The 17,726-nt window shown below is 38.9% G+C and overlaps 1 protein-coding gene across 6 annotated transcripts in view; it reads right to left on the minus strand.

The window, feature by feature from the left end:
• The window catches only part of OPTN (optineurin), a 54,949-nt gene that overhangs the window by 9,347 nt on the left and 27,876 nt on the right, over window positions 1–17,726 (minus strand). For 3 of the 6 annotated variants that reach the window (XM_035021633.1, XM_035021635.1, XM_035021634.1), the window contains 7 exons: window positions 17,013–17,128; window positions 15,491–15,640; window positions 15,011–15,104; window positions 11,825–11,983; window positions 6,867–6,997; window positions 5,705–5,787; window positions 2,226–2,677 (listed from right to left, as the gene is read on the minus strand). In XM_035021633.1, the coding sequence (XP_034877524.1) occupies window positions 2,550–2,677; window positions 5,705–5,787; window positions 6,867–6,997; window positions 11,825–11,983; window positions 15,011–15,104; window positions 15,491–15,640; window positions 17,013–17,128 (861 nt within the window). In that variant the 3' untranslated portion in view covers window positions 2,226–2,549. Of the gene's footprint in view, window positions 1–1,137; window positions 2,678–5,704; window positions 5,788–6,866; window positions 6,998–11,824; window positions 11,984–15,010; window positions 15,105–15,490; window positions 15,641–17,012; window positions 17,129–17,726 lie in introns of those variants that run through there. The other 3 variants (XM_035021636.1, XM_035021637.1, XM_035021638.1) reach the window with 3 other exon arrangements.

Below are 17,726 nucleotides of genomic sequence, written 5' to 3' on the forward strand. Positions count from 1 at the left end.
GAAGAGTTCCACAGTCCTATGATAAGGTCTTGGTCTTTTACTGAGTTTCTCCCTCTGCACTGTGACCTTCTCACACTTTTTTCTCCTCCTCAGGTGAGAGGAGTAAAGCTGGGGGGGCTGGAGTTGGGTATTTGCTTTCCCCCTGGTCAGTCAGGCTCTGATAATAATCCAGCAGTTTAGGGTCTGGTAAAACAATTTCCCTTGAGGGATGGCATTCCTAGGAAGAAGAGAGTGCACCGGTGTATTTCAAAATGGCTACTTCCCCCTCCCCCTGCTAAAAGTCTGGGAGAATTTTTAGAAATCTTCACTGTGAGGTTCTTCTAGGGCTCCTGGAGGTAAATCACACAAGTGTGGGGTCCTCTTAAGAATGGGCTCCTATTAGAGTTTTTATGTCTCAAGTTTGTCCACACTGAGCCTTTGGCAAATCTTCAATTACAGTTTAAGTTCTCCTACTCCGGTATTGGCTCCTACTGTGGTTTCTGCTCCTGAGACCCTGATCTGGTAATCTGTGACTCTCTGTACCTGTCTGGCTGTCTCTCCAACTTGTGGGCAGTGGTTTGCCCTGTGACTTCAGTTTTCTGAGGGATTTAAAAAGAGTTGGTGATTCTGAGTCTGTTCAGCCTTTTCCTTGTTAGGAGGATGGGAGTGATGACTTTCAAGCTCCTTACATGCCAAACTAGATCAAAACCATTTTAAAATACGACACTTGAAGACTTATTATAATCTTATTTAGCTGTAAAATTTTCATTGGTTCATTGCTATTTCTTCCCAGTTCTCATCTCTCTATTGCTCCCATTTAGCCACACTTTGAGAACACAGGAGAGCGGTGGGTTCCAGAAGAGAGGCTGACATTCCAGTGAAGTGTCATTACCTGGTAACATGGGAGCTAGGTCTCCGAAGAGACTAAATTAGTTAGAGAAGACATGCATAGAGTTTACAAGCTGTTTACCAAAATGTTTGCTTCCCTCAGTACAATGGCTTTAATTTAAACTGACTATATGAACTTGCCTTCATTTGCAATCCTTTGAATTATCCAGCCAACAATTTGATCACAGCTCTAATAAGCCCACTCACATTGTTACTTCAGAGTTGGGATCAGCTTAATATTTTTACTTGAATAGCATAAAAGGATCATCCCTTAACATTTAAATGTGAAACCATTTGGGTTGCTTTTCTATTTAAGACACTAGAGAAATCTATTTCCTCAAATACAAAATAGTAAGGAAAAAAAATTTAAACTAGAAACTATAAACAAGAAGTTAAAATGAAAATTTCATGGTTATTTTAGACATGTCTTTAATAAGCATTCTCCCTGGAGTGAGGTGGGAGAATCTAAGTTACTGGTGAATCTGTGCAGTGTGTTCTCTTGGCATGAAGACAGAATTAACTGTCTTGATTCCTGGTTTTAAAAAACATATATGGATACACATACGTGTGTGTGTATTAAATCAAGCTGCCTAAGAGAGATTATTATGACAAACCCAAACAGAGTATATCTTTTAATTTTCTTCTAAATGTTTTAGGATATAGAAACACAAAGACACTTTACTTTTATGACTGGCCCAGTATTAGCTAATCTCAGTGAACTGTGGGTTTACAAAATATACCAAATCCCTATCTTTTCACTTCCTTAGCAAGATTAATTTCTAATTCAAACAACACATACTAGTCTTCAGTAAGGGGGTTGCTTATATTCATAGAATTTGCAAAACAGATTTGAATAAGTATTAAGCTTATATGAAGCTGAATATGGGAAACATCCCATGAACGTGGCCAACCATATATGAACAATGTGAACAACTCCAAAGAAAAATTTTATTTTGCAATACACCTATTTTTGTGATTATGAATATATGGCCTCATCCAGGGAAATTAATAGACGGCTGTTCTTTTTTAGAAATTAATAAACTATCTACTGTACAAACCCATATACCTGGGGCTACAATGAAACCAGTGAACCTAATGTATGTTCCTCATGTACGCCAGTATGTTTTCACTTGTCCCAATGATTAAGTAAAAGCCCACAGCACTTGTATGAAAACAGGCCCATCATAACTTTGGTACAATTACTGCAGCAGCAATAAAACTATAACATACACACAACCTCATATAGACGTATCTTAAATGGATGAAGAAAAATAACAATATAATTTATTAAAAAAAAAAAACCTCCAAAGATATTTTTCTTGATTAAATCTGTGACCACTTCATTTTTCCTGCCTCTGTAAAAGATTCTCAGAGTTGATCTGTGAGGCCTCTTCCTTCGGTTATATTTACTCTGTCCCATGTCACATGCTCATTAACTGCATGAACAGTTCAGCCCACATACATGGAACATTAAAAAAAAGAATCTATTATCAGAAAAGCGGTATGTTCAGGATTCTAAGGAAATCCACAGAAAACGTCCCACTTAGAACATATTTTCTTTCTCCTAAAATAAACATAATGAGGCAAATGTTTGCATGAAAACAAACAACACAAAAGCACAACTCTTGGAGGAAAAAAATCTGATATTTACCAACAGTTGGGGGGAAGTGAGATGTGAACACTTAAATGATGCAGTCCATAACATGGATCTGGAGTGTGTCTATGTCGGGCAGAACTTCTCCACATTTGGGGCAGGAATGAATTGGAATATTCCGCTGTTGCTGCTGCCGCCAGTTTCTGTCCTCAGCTCCTGGGAATAAGCATTAAATGAAACGCTATTCCATTTCTTCCATGTTGCGAGTGGCTTCGTTTGATTTTAAGTAACAAACGATTAATATTAACACCTGCTCAACTTTGCAACAGATACCTAAAGGGGAGTGAATACAGGGTTTGTTTGGGAGGGAGGGGGTCTTTAACTTAAGAAATCTACACACACAGAGAACACCTCCCAAAATGGTACCTGCTTTTCTATTACTTTGGGATTTGGGCTCTAGTCTGGGTTGTAGGTATGTGAGAATAGAGTGGTTTCAGTTCTAGGTACAGGACAACACGTGCTCTAATAAAAACAAGAATATTTGAGAGAAGGAACCAGACAGATGAAGATATGAGCTACAGAGGATGAGAAGGTGGAGAAAACAGTGAGCAGCAATGGAGAGATATCCTAAGAACAGTGTGAACCTTCTCAGAAGCAGAGCCAATAACTACTTTCACTTGGCCCATGTGTCCGAGCACCCGGGAGGTGGACGAGAGGGGAACAGAGATGGTGGGGACTTCAGGCGAGAAAAGCAACATCAGGAATGCATGAGGGATGGGCTATACTGTGTCATGCACAAGGCAGGTTAGTGGGAGGACAAAGAAGGGCGCCCTGATGAGACCCACTGCACTTGAGAGGAGTTTTAGGCACAGGTAAGGGCTGCCCAGGCAAAGTAAGGGATGAGAAAGAATGGAAGAATGGGTCATGTCATTTCGTCCAATTTTGGAACTGCACCGAGGGTCAAGCCTAAATTAAAGAATGCTCGAAATAAGCCTTGACTCTAAGTAGGTCCCACATGTGCAAACTGTGATCAATGCTGGAAATGACTTCTGGCTCCCGGGACATCGCCTTGGTCTGACCTTTCTGGATCAATGCAAATCATTTTGATCTCAAGACTTTCTGTCAGCCTCCGGAATGTATGTTTTTGGAGGCTGACTGTGGAGGCAACCTTTAACATGGCTTTTGGCTTCTGAGCATATTATTTGAATTGAATAATATGTGAGACTATTGCAGATAGTTTGTGTTCAGCAAACTCCAGAAGCACCCTTGAACAGAAATACTGACAGGGTATGAGTTCTGAAAGTGGGGGACTTTCTAATGGTCCCATGGTCTTAGATCAGGAGTCAGTCAGCTTTTTCTGCTCTAGATGACAACCGGGCACTACTAGGGACTGCTGATTCTTCATTTGAGACTTTCTTGCATCCATCTGTGCCCTTTTTTTTTTGTCCTGGTCTAGGTTTCAAGACTTAGGCTGTTCTATTGGTCAGTTAACAGGTTCCCTCTACCTCCCGGCTCTCTGCTATAAAATAAGCTTAGTCAGTTTTCATTGTTAACACATCACACTCCTCTCCGCCCTGGACCCTTTATTCTCATACCATACTTATGTAAATCCTAGCTTCAAGGTCAAGTTTAAAGTCACACCTTTTCAAGGCCTTTCTCAACTCCCCTGGCCCTCAGTGATCAACCTGTCCTCTGACCTTCAGCACCATTATTTCTATTACTTAAATATTATCTTGTTTTATGAACCCATCTTTTTATGTGCCCTCCTGTCTCTCCAACCAGGCCACATGCCACCACAGACCTGACCATGCCTTGTGCTCAGCTGAGTGTAGTGGACCAGGGCAGGTGCATTGATGGCCACAGGTGACCATAATGATGAAATACAGTCAAGAGGAGATACTGTTTAAGGCAGCTTTGTTATGAAGCTAAAAAAATTATAATAGTAAAAATAAAATAAAAGAATCTTAAGACAGTCTCTGTTTGGAATACGGCTATTTACAAGACAAAAAGCTTATTAGGATAATCATGAATAAATGTGTACTTTGTGATGATTTTTGGATTATAAATATAAGTAGAAGAGTATGTGACTTTTTTTTTTTTTTTAACATAAATAGGCATTTGCCTTCTTTAATTATGACAAAAGAAAATCATCCTCTAAGAAATTCAGGTGCAGGGGCGCCTGGGTGGCTCAGTCATTAAGCGTCTGCCTTCGGCTCAGGTCATGATCTCAGGGCTGGGATCAAGCCCTGCATCAGGCTCCCTGCTCAGTGGGAAGCCTGCTTCTCCCTCTCCCACTCCCTCTGCTTGTGTTCCTACTCTCGCGCTCTCTCCCTCTCTGTCAAATAAATAAATAAAATCTTAAAAAAAAAAAGAAATTCAGGTGCAAGAGATTGTCCTTTTGGACCCAAAAGTACCTGTTGCAGGCACTTTTGATAACAGAGGTAAATGGGTGTTTCTGGGATACTTAAAATCAGATTAGAGAAAATGTCTGGTGGTGTTCAAGTGGGTAGACACAGCTTTTGGGGAAGAACACAGCTTTACCCTGTGACGCTAAACATGCCTGAGGCCAACGTTCATGTCAGTCCACAGTAAACTCAGTAAATGCTAACATTATTATGTGCGTAACACCAGGTAATGGACAGCTTCATTAATATGGTACTTAGATGCACATTTAGAACACATAAATAATTATAAAAATTACTTATTATTATAAAATAAAATAGCAGTAATTATAAAATAAAATAGCAGATACAACAGTAAGAGAGTACTTCAGAAATTCAGGAGGAAGAGGTCACATTCTGCTGGAATCATGGAGATGGTATTTGAAATGGGTTTTACAGATGGGGTAGGAGTTCACTGGAAAGAGACGGAAGGGAGGCAGGGAGGTGAGTGAGGGAAGGATGACTCATAAGCAAGTACATGCAGGTATACAGGCCTAGGAGAAGTTCAAGAAACAGGGAGTGATTCAGCTGGCTAACAGCTGTAGAGAATTAGAGGGGGAAAGGTTAAAAGTTCAGCTACACCAGGCTTTATTGTCAGTATGAAGAGAGTCTGGTGTCTGGATTCAGTCGGTAATGGATGAAGAACAGGGTACACTGGAAATAAGACTGAGGGGTGCTATATTTTTCGCAGTTTGATCTGGAATTCATTGTGCAGAATGTAGTGAAATTTGTCTTCAAGCATTTTCTTCACAGGATAGTTATTCCTTGGAACCCTGAACACCTACAATCACACGTGACTCACCTCTCTGAACGAGGTAGGCCTGCTGGTCGGGGTCACTGGTTCTCGCCCCATGACGGCTCTGCATCTCCATCAAGGACTGCCTGCTGGGATGAAAAGCAACACGATAGTGATGTTCTACGACAACATTTAGCAGACATTCAACAGCAGGATGGGGAAAAAAGAGCTGAAAAAAAATGCAAGGTTCATAAAAACCAGAACTTAAGGATTAACTTGAATTTTAAATATTATTGGCACTAGGACACAGAGTAGTGAAAGAAACTAACAATTAGGATTAAAAAAATCTATCAGTAAATAACCACACTGTCAACTGATAAGGGAATGGATTAGAAAAAAGTGGCGTATTTCTAGAACAAGACACTATAGAGGAATTAAAGAGAATGAAATAAAACTGCATATATATATATATACACACACCTCCAGAATTCAAAATCACAGTGTTAGATAAAATAAGCTGCAGAACAATACCTAGTGACCATTTCGTAACTTACACACAGAGAAATTAATATTATGCTGTTTCAAAATATGACAGATATTATATTGATACTATGTAAAAGTATAGAACAGATGGGGACGTAACCCCCTCCAAACTCCAGCAGTATGGGGCAAAGAGAGAGAGAGAAACATAATGAGGGGTGGGGAACAGAGGAGGCTCCAACTTCGCCCTTTTTCCTTTTGATAAAATATCCATGATGCAAATAAATGTATGTCACTGTCAATTCTGTGCGGAGTACATCGTGGTATGTGCTATTTTATTCCCTGTATTTTTCTATTTCTATTTCTCTCTGTTTCAATTTTTTCTCAAAATGGAAATTTAAAAGACAGAAGTAATTTTAGCCATATTTTCTTTTAAAACATATTACAGAATTGTTTAAAGGGTTTAAGACTATATACCCCTGACAACAGCAGACAGGACTTCGCAACACACAAGGTCAAAGTTTTTACAGCATGTCCAAGAGCAAAGAACTCATCACGTTCCCACAAGATGTGGCCAAGCCTCGTGGTAAGTCACGCTGAGTGTCAGGGACACAATCAAGCGAAGTGTGCTCAGCGTGATTCCTACAGCTCAACTTAGGGAGCACCTCCGACAGGCCCCCTGTGCTCGGCCTGTGCCCAGGGCTCCAGGTGTGTGCTCTGAGCCTTCCCGAGCCTTCCTAAGCCTCACCTGCCTCCATCTTCAAAAGCATTATTCTCTTTCAGCAGGATTGCCAGCTGCAGGGCCAGCTGCTCCTTTTCTTCGTGTATCTTCTCTCTTGCTGCTCTTTCAGCATGAAAGTCCGAACAGTAAACCTCCATCTGGTAGAAGGGAAGAGACAGAAGTTACTACACAGACGTACGTGGATTCTCTACGGCCCAACGGGTGACAGGGTGCAGGGGGAGTGCTCCCCCCTGTGATTCCCTCGTAAGGAACAGGGGCGCACGGTGCTGCTGGAAACCAGTGGCGACCGTGACTTCCAACCACCTTCAGACAGAAGACAAGTTGTGTGTGTGTGTGTGTGTGTGTGTGTCACACTTTAGACAATCAGAACCTGACAATGACATTGATATAGGTGGTTTAAACACTGCACATAACATTCGTTCAGTAAAATTCTGTGGTCTTTTTAAAAAAATCATATTCAGGATTAGCTTAATATAGTAAATGGTTTATTTACTGTCAGGTATATTTACGAAGGCTGGCCTTAAATTAAATTTTAAATAATAATAATAAATAGGTGCTATTCATTGAATTCCAAACATATACAAGGTCCTACGTCGGATGCCTATATTCCTACCTTATTGCACGTGTTGTAATGAGCACTGGGTGTTATATGCAAACAATGAATCATGGAACACTACATCAAAAACTAATGATGTAATGTATGGTGACTAACATAATAAAAAATAAATCCTGCGAATGTAGAATTGCTATGCTCATTTTACATTCATAAGTGTAACAGCTGTCAGTCCGGGGTAATTTAGGTAAGTGGTCAAACCAGCACTTGAACCAAGACTGAAGCCCATATTCTATGCCAGTCCTCACGGTGGTAGCCAGCCTCCAAGACAGCTCCAGGGATGCTCACCTTTTCGTATTCCAACCCTTATGTGGTCCCCTTCCACAACGAATAGAGCCAACCCGTGGAACCACTAGGATATTGCAGAAATGATGGTGTATGGCTTCTGCCTTGTTCTCTCCTGGGTCACCTGCTGTGGGGGAAGCTCGCTGCCATGTCATGAGGGTATGTAAGATGCTGTGTGGGGAGCCCCACAGGGTGAGGAACTCAGGCCTCCCGCCCACAGCCCTGTGAGTGAGCCGGCTTGGAAGTGGATCTTCCGGTCCACCTTGGGCGCAGCCTCACGAGGGGCCCTGAGCCAGAAGCACCCTGCTAAGCTGCTCCTGAATGCCTGACCCACAGAAACCCGAAGATGACAAATGCTTGTTGCTGCAGCTGCTAAAATGGAGGATAATTTCTTACCTAGAAATATATAAATATTATGCCGTGATAGTGATTTCTTCACTGTTACAAAATTCTAAAGTAAGGATGAACGCCTTAATAGTGAAATGAACATTACTCTAAGACCAGTTTTTAACTTTCTATATTTAAAATTAGGGTTTTCCCCCTAAATTTCATGGTTCTAGGATACAAATATTTATCTTTCTTACTTTTGAAAGTAAAATTAAATAAAAAAATATTCTATCACAGTTTTAGTTACCCCCCCCAAAAACAAACAAATCACACAACTCTGTGATAAAAAGGTCATTTTAAGGGACTTCCTGCCATTTGTGAACATTTTATGTGACCACTGATGCATCATGGGAATTTTTGAGTCAGATCCCAATTTGAGTTACAGTCTTACTTCTATCACTGATCAGCTTTGAGCCAGTCAGACCCGGGTCGTTCTGTCCATTCCTACATGCCCTGTGACATCAGTGGCTCACGTTTCAGGCTCAAAAAGAAGTGGCTGAATGAATAAACCAGAGTACCAAAACTCAACAAATGTCCACGTACAGAAGGACAAAGGACATGACAACAGTATCATGAGGTACCCGAACAAACAAACGCTATAAAGAGCTTGGGTTGAAATTCTCTTCCTATAGAAAGAAAACTCAAGACTCTAAGTCCAGTCAACTTAGAACTGAGAACTCCTCTGGAGTTCATATTTGAGTAATGAGTATGTATGTGGTCACTGAGAAATAATAAACTGTTGACTTTGTTATGTTAAAAATAATTTATCTTTATCAGACTGGCAAACATTTAAAAGAATGCTACAAGGAGGTGGGGAAATAGACGTTCTCTTCTCCTTCGGTGAGAGGATAATTTTGGTTATGCATTCTTGGAAGACAACTGTTAATATTTATTTAACTTAAAGACAGGCACACCCAATAACCCAACCATTCCATGTCTACATCTCACTATAGATTCCACAAGTGCACAGAGACATACATACAAGAATGTTCAGTTCAGCATTGCTGATAATAGCAAAAATATTGGTATAACCTATACATCCATTAATAGAGGGCTGGTTAAATCTATCATGGTAATGCACACTTTGGAATACCATACCACTGTTCAAAAAATAACAAATGGCTAGGAGTACTAATACGGAGAGAAGTCCAAGATACATCATGACTGAAAAGTTGTAGTATAAAAGGTATACTGCAATCCCACTTTTAATTAAGCAAACAAACAAAATAACAAGAGACAAAGGTTTCCCCCCCTTTTTCTGTGGTTTTACATCTCAGGCAGGATGCATTCCCACTGATAAACTTTCTGCAAGTCCTCCACCCACCAGGAGCAAGAGTGGGGCCAACCAGTAACAATAAGCCACGGTACACAAATTCTTCCAGAGTAAAAGAAGGAATGTGCCTCAACTTGTTTTCATGAGGCCAGTAAAACCTTGATCTCAAAACCTCACAACGACATTAGCAAAAGGAAAATTCTAGGCCAATCTTATTCAAGAATATAGATACAAAAGTCCTAAGTAAAATATGAACAAGCCAAATCCAGCAATATGTACGAAGGGTAATTCAAGAAATGTAAAGTTTGTTTAATATTTAAAAATCAATGTGATTCACCACTTTAACAAATTAAAGGGAAAAGGAATATATTTATCCAATTATATCATTACTGGAAGAAAAAAACTTTCCCTAAATAAAATTCAACATCCACTCGAAATTTTGGCACACAAGGAAGAAAAGGGAATTTCCTTGATTTGATAAGTGATATCTACAAAGCCTACAGCAAACACCATACACCTAGCAGTAAAATGTTAAAATCACTGCCTCTGAGACTGGGAGCAAGGCAAGGCTATCTGCCATCTGCACTGTTATACAACACTGTTTGAGGGACCCAGTCAGTGTAATAAGGCAAGAAAAAGAAATAAAACATAGGAAGAACCAGAAAGGAAAAAACCCCAAACTGTCATTATTTAAATGATATGATTATGAATGTAAAGAGGTCAAAAGAATATTCAGAGATATTATTAAAATTAAAATGTGAATTGAGCAAGTCTACTGCATACAAAATCAATATATAAAAATCAATTGTATTTCTATATAATAGCAGCTGTTAAAAAATGAAAATTTAAAAAAGGTGCTATTTGTAACAGTATCATAAAAATAGAGAGTATCTATGAATAACCTATTAAAAGATGAGCAAAATCTTACTAAGAAGATTAAAAATATTACTTAGAAGAATTAAAGAAGATATGCCATGTTCATGCATCGGAAGAGTCACTGTTGTCAAGATGTTGGTTACCTCCAAATTGATTTTTATCTATTTAATATAATTCAAGTCAAAGCTCCAGGAGGTTTTTCTGTGTGTGTGTGTGCATGTGTGTGTGTGTGTGTGTGTAAAATACCAAGTGGATGCTAAAATTAAAATGACAATGAAAAAGGGAAAGAAAATCTAAGGTCCTCTGGACAAGTATCAATGAGGTAGGAAAACTTACTCTACCAGGTATCAAAATTTTTGTGCTTCATAGTAAGTCAAGACAGTACGGTACCAGAGCAAGGATACAAAAATAGCTCAATGGAACAGTAGAGAGTCCAGAAATAGACCCATGGACACCTGAACACAAGATACAACAAAGAAGGCAGCACATTACTTAAGATGACACTTAACATAAACGGTGCCAAGGCAACATGATAAAAAAATAAGTCTTCACTCTTACCTCACTCTATAAAGAAAAACTAATTCCAGACGGTTTCTAGATATTAATGTAAAAGGCAAAAGAGTAAAATTTTTAGAAGACAACATGGGAGAGTATCTTCATGGCCTTGAGGTAGTGAAAGTTTTTTAACAGGACACAAAAAGTACTAATTGTAAGTGTAAAGACTGACAATGTAGACTACATTAAAATAAAGAACTTCCGTTCATCAAAAGACACTTTTATGGGCGTGAAAAGACAAATCACAGAGCCAAGAAATCTGCAACAAATATAACTGTCAAGGGCTTGTGTCTGGAGTGTATAAAAAACTCATAAAATCAAGACAGCAAACCAGAAGAAAAATGGGCAAAGACGTCTTCAGGCACTTCACAAAAGGGAGCACCAAGAAGACTAGTTAACACTTGAGAAAGTACTCAGTCTCATTAGTCATCAGGGAAAGCACATTAAATGAGACACCATTATATGCCCACCAGAATGCTTACAAATGAAAGTAAAAATACTGATAATACAAGGATGGGTAAGGATGTCGAGCAACAGGGACTCTGTTGATGGGAGTGAAAACTGGTACAACCACTTTGGAAAAGTGTTGGGAACATCCACTAACACTGAGTAACACGCGTACTCTAGGAACCAGCAATTCCACTGCTAACTGGGTATGCACCCAACAGAAAGGAACGCACAGGCCAACAAAGAGAGACATCCACAAGAATGTCAGAACAACCTCAATCATAATGCCCCAAACTGAAAATAATCCAACTACCTATCAACCATAGAAGGGATACATTCATTGAGCCCTACCCTTAAAAGTTTGGTGCACTTTCCACATGTGATATGCTTCAATAAAAAATGTTTTAAAATATATTGGTGGAAATTATAAAAAATCCCCAAAGATATATTTTGAACACCATCACTTTCCCATAGGAGAACATAATCAGGGTTGGCCTCACCCAGTTCATGTTTCAGAACGTAGCTTACCTGAGCCCGAAGAATAGTCATGGTTTCCAGGTCCTCCTCCTGCTTGGCGATGGTCTGCTTCATCTCATCCATCTGAAGCTGCTTGGAAGCCAGGGCCTTCTCTGCCAGTTCCAGCTTTTCACTTAGTTCTTGTAGTACCACCTTATCCACTTTTTCTGACTGAAAGACACAAGATCATTCTAGAAATGGCTGTGAAATAACTCAACCTAATTTATTATTTTTTTTTAAGATTTATTTAAGTGAGACAGCATGCATGAGCAGGGGTGGGGAGGGGCAGAGGGAGAGGGAGAGTCTCAAGCAGGCCTAACCGACGATGCCCCCCCGGCGCCCCTAATTCAACCTATTTTAGTAAAACATTAAACAAAGTTTTATTTTTTTAAATGCCTGGCTCTAAACTGTTCTGTTAATTAGCAATGATAACTTAAACTCAGAAAGTTTTATTCATTTAACTTATAGTTTGTAAATTATAATTTCTTAATTTAAAACAATTAAAAAAAAACCACTAAAATAAGGGAAATAATGACAAACCCTGATCTCAGTGAGGTTGTAACTTGCTGATACTGTTATTTTTCCCACTGATATTACTCTTATATGGTGAAGTCAGTGGAAAAGAAAAAACATGTTTAAATTAAAAACTGATCACCTCACACCTGTCAGATGACTAGTATCAAAAAGACAACAACAAGTGTTGGCGAGGACGTGCACAAGAAAAAGGAACCCTGGTGCACGAGAAAAAGGAACCCTTGTGCACTGTTGGTGGGAATGCAAACTGGGGCAGCCACTCTGGAAAACAGTATGGAGGTTCCTCAAAAACTTAAAAATAGAACTACCCTATGATCCGGCAAATCCCACTTCCCTAGTATTTATCCAGAGAAAATGAAAATACTAATTCAAAAAGATATCTCCACTCCTACGTTTATTACAGCAGTATTTACAATAGCTACCTATTTAGGAAGCAACCTAAATGTCCATCAAATAGCTGAATGGATAAAGAAGATGTGATCTATATTTGTACAAACACACACACACACACAGACAAGAATATTACTCAGCCATAAAAGACTGAAATCTTGCCATTTGTGACAATATGCATGGACCTAGAAGGTATTATGCTAAGTGAAATAAGTCAGAGAAACAGACAAATACCGTATGATTTCACTTATGTGGAATCTAAAAAATAAAACAAATGAACAAACAGAAACAAGCTTATAAATACAGAGAATGAACCGGTGGTTGCCAGAGGAGAGGGACATAGGGGGATGAAGTGGATCAAGAGGTATAAACAAGTCAAGGGATGTACAGTACAGCACAGGGAATACAGCTGACCCTCGAACAATGCAGGGGTCAGAGGCACTGAACCCCTGCAGAGTCGCAAATCCACATGTAACTTTTGACTCCCCAGAAACTTAACTAGTAACAGCCTATGGTTGACTGGAAGCCTTACCAATAATTTAGTGGATTAACACATATTTTGTATGTTATATGTATTATATACTGTACTCTTACAATTAAGTAAGCTAGAAAAAATATGTTATTAAGAAAATCATAAGGAAGAAAAAACACATATAGTTCTGTATTTTAAAAAATCTGCAATATTAAGTGGACCCGTGCAAACCCTTTTTGTTCAAGGGTCAACTGTACAGTCAATACTATTGTAATGACTTTGTATGGTGACAGATAGTAACTACAGTTATGAGCGTTTCATAATGTATATAAATATCGGATCACTATGTTGGACACTGAAAACTAATATGACACTGTATGTCAACTCTACTTCAATTAAAAATAAATAAGTAAATAAATAATGAAAAAAATTTACAAGTCCTAGAGAAGAACAATATTCTATTAAAAAAAAAAAGAAAGAAAGAAAAACAGGGGTATCTGGGTGGCTCAGTCGGTTAAGCGACTGACTCTTGGTTTCGGCTCAGTTAATGATCTCATGGTTGTGGGAGCAAGCCGTGTCCTTAGGCTCCACGCTCAGCGGGGAGTCTGCTTGAAAGATTCTCTTCCTCTGACCCTCCCCCTGCTTGTGTGCACCTTCTCTCTCTCTCAAAATAAATAAAACTTAAAAAAAAAACAAAATAAACCCAAAGAGTACATTTATAAGCATATAAACTCAAAGACCCCTTCTAATTCAAAGCTTCCATGATCTTTACTTACTTCACTTGGCTTTAGCCAAGTGAAACTGACAAATTAAATTGTGAGCTATTTAAAGTGAACAATGTGACAATTTGATATGCGTACACAGCGGGAGAGGGCTCCCCCCCACCAGGTTAATGAACACGCCTATCACCTCACACATCTACCCATCTTCATTTTTTTTTTTTTTTTTTTGCGAGAGAGAGAATGAGAGACAGAGAGCATGAGAGGGAGGAGGGTCAGAGGGACAAGCAGACTCCCTGCTGAGCAGGGAGCCCGATGCGGGACTCAATCCCAGGACTCCAGGATCGTGACCTGAGCCGAAGGCAGTTGCTTAACCAACTGAGCCACCCAGGCGCCCACACATCTACCCATTTTTAAACTGCCACACCATGCTGGTGTTATATTAATGTAAGCTGCAGTCCGGGAGTCCAGGGTCTCAAGGTCACTGACAGGAGCCAGCTAGCCCTGTAACAGCTCCCTGGAGACAACCCCACCAGTGGCCACCCACAGTCTCGCTGTGCCCTGCTCACGTGGGAGCCCATGCTGGGAGCTCTCCTATAAACCCACTCGCTGTTAGAAATGCTAAAAGCTGGGGTGCCCCGGTGGCTCAGTCAGTTAAGCGTCTGACTCTTGATTTCGGCTCAGGTCATGATCTCAGGGTCGTAGGATTGAGCCCCTAACAGGCTCCGTGCTCATCAGGGAGTCTGCTTGAGATTCTCTCTCTCCCTCTCCCTCTGCCCCGCCCCACCCTGCCCTCTTTCTCAAATAATAAATCTTAAAAAAAAAAAAAAAAAAAAAGAAATGCTAAAAGCTTACTCCCCAACCCATAGAACATTAGCACCATCTCTGCACACAAGGCACATTATACACAGGTAGAACATCAGAAGTTTTACCCACTTAGACACAAGAAATCATTTATAAACTCAAGAACAACCTCTGAAACCATACTTAGTTATGGATTAACACAACTACTTTACATATAAAAAATGTTTATAGTTTCTGTTCACTACAAGGCTACGAAAGTCATTTTTTTTCTATGAGTACCTCTTTCCTTTTCAGTTCCTCGAGTGATTTCAATGAATTATTGTATTCTTGAAGAAGCTTGTTATGTGTCAACTGGAGAGTGGCTAACTTGGACCTATTTAAAAAGAAATTAAGAAATGGAATCTTGGGGGAAAATATAAAAACTTAGTCTTGCCTTCCCACCTTCTTCTGAACACTTGACTAGCAAAATCTTCTCTCCTACCTTTACCAGCTCACCACCTGCTAGCGTTTTCTTACTCTCAAAGAAAACAATCTTTCCAAAAAAAAAAAAAAAAAAAAAAATCAAGATAGATTACAAGTAACTTTAATCATTTTGTTATAATAGAACAAATTTTATCTCCTCGGAGAAGTCTCCTGGTACTCCTTCAAATACATAAAAGAGAAAAATTTTAAATTTATTCTTAAATCCTAATTCCAATCTTATAAAAGTGCTCTTCTACCTTCTTCTAGCAAGTGGTCATTCAGTTGTGGCATACTCACTTTTCCTCTTCGGTTTTAGCTTGCTCCATTTTGATTTCTGATCGCATGCTTTCCACTTGTAGCTCCAACTTTTTGTTGTTATAAACAAGCTCTTGCTTTTCATTCAGCTCTGATGGGGTTGCAGAATTTTTCCTTTCAAGGGCCTGACATCTAGGAAAGATCAAAATTTCATGAGGATAAACAACGTTCCTTCATTTCTCAGTGGCTTTTAAACCAATCCCAAGATTATGTAGCAAATACAAAGAAATTTTGGATTGCATTTTTCAAGGATTTAATAATGTAAAATAAAATATTTTATCGTTCTTGCTTCTTTACTAGAAGCAAGTAATATTTCTAAACCCTCATGACTAAACACTAAAAAAATACAGATCTTTTTTTTTGTAAAAGAAATTTACATATTTCTGAACCCTTATGCCTAATATAAAAAAAAACTACAGATCTAAGACCACACAAGCTATGGAATAACTGTCTTAAGCAGTCATGCAAGTATATTTTTGTTCTTCAGACACAGACCAAAATAGTAATTGGCTAAAGGTGCTTTTCATATAGCGATCCATGGATATCTTCAATACTTTAAAAAGTTTGGGTTCTGTTAAGCATAAAGAATATGACTTCTAACAAAGACTTAATAAGGGAAAAGTAAGTGTCCTAAGTTTTCTTAAATATCAAAAAGAGAATTTCAATATAATAATAGCAAATATGAACCAATGGTTGCTATACACAAGGCATTAACACCAAGCATGGTAAACATCTCAATACAACATTATGAAGTAGGGATAATGACACACATTGTACAAATGATAAAAGTAGGGCTCAGAGAGGTTAAATAAATAACTTGCCCAAGGCAATACCACGAATAAATTTAGGTCCATAGTTCAACTAAGTCTGTTTGTCCAAAGTCCTTGGCTTTAGCTGCTGTGCTGTGCCAGATTTCCATGTCATCGTGTAGCCTTGGTAAGTGTGAACTCTAAGGCAACATACACTCATGTATTGTGCTGGATACATGTTTGCCAACTAATCCAAAAGAATAACATTTTTAAATTTCGGGTAACTTGCTACACCAAGAAAAACAAGCAAATGCGAAGTTGTCAATTTAAATATTAGCCTTCATAATTGATTGAAAATGAATTTTTTTTCTCAATAAAGCTCACTCAAGTTCTTTCTCCTTGCAGCTTTCATTTATGTTTGCTTACATCCATACTGTCAGCTCAGGTTAAGTCCCAGGAAATCTGGCTTACTGCTTTTTTACAGGTCCTCAGATAGGCTATATGTAACACATGTAACAAACATCCCTGAACAGCAGAATCAGATGTTCCTGGGCCCCATGCCCCCATATTACAAGTATATTATATTTATAAATGAACAGGTACATTAATTTCGACATTAGTGTTTGCTGAATTCATACTTTAATTAGGTTTCTATTTTTCTTCTAGTAACATAACAAAACTGTTTTTACATAGTAATATATTTCTTAAAAATGTCCATTTTCTAAAGGAAAATAGAATTCATCTCTCATTCTTACTTCTCTTGAAGTCTCTTCTTCATCAACTCAGCCTCACTGAGTTTTGTATGAGCCTCTTGAAGCTCCTTAAACAGAGTTGTCACCTGAAGGTTCAATGTCTCCACTTCACTTCCAACCTGTCATTCAGGAAATTCCAAACACGCACATGTGATTTGGACCAGAGATTAAATGAACTTCTTTGTGAGAAAACAGTGTGAACCATCAGTGTCCCACTAAGACTGGTGAGTCGATTAAACTTTTGACAATTAATGCCGTAAATATCTTCTTTGAAAAGAAATGTTTTAGATACAACTGTTTCCTTGTATGTCTATATTTACTAATTATATATAACATTTTATATTCCATGATATGTAATTTATATGTATAATCACTAATTCATATGGCAATATATATATATTTTTAAAGATTTTATTTATTTATTTGAGAGAGAGAGTGAGAGAGAGAGAGAGCACAAGAGGGAGGAGCGGGAGAGGGAGAAGCAGACTCCCCGCTGAGCAGGGAGCCCGATGCGGGACTCCATCCCAGGACTCCAGGATCATGACCTGAGCCGAAGGCAGTCGCTTAACCAACTGAGCCACCCAGGCGCCCCCTATTTTTATTTTTTTTTAAAGATTTTATTTATTTATTTGAGAGAGAGAGACTGAGAGAGAGAGCACATGAGAGGGGGGAGGGTCAGAGGGAGAAGCAGACTCCCTGCCGAGCAGGGAGCCCGAT

This window comes from Mirounga leonina, unplaced genomic scaffold (genome assembly GCF_011800145.1).
Source record: "Mirounga leonina isolate KUSES-001 unplaced genomic scaffold, KU_Mleo_1.0 Mir_175, whole genome shotgun sequence".
Classification (NCBI taxonomy): domain Eukaryota; kingdom Metazoa; phylum Chordata; class Mammalia; order Carnivora; family Phocidae; genus Mirounga; species Mirounga leonina.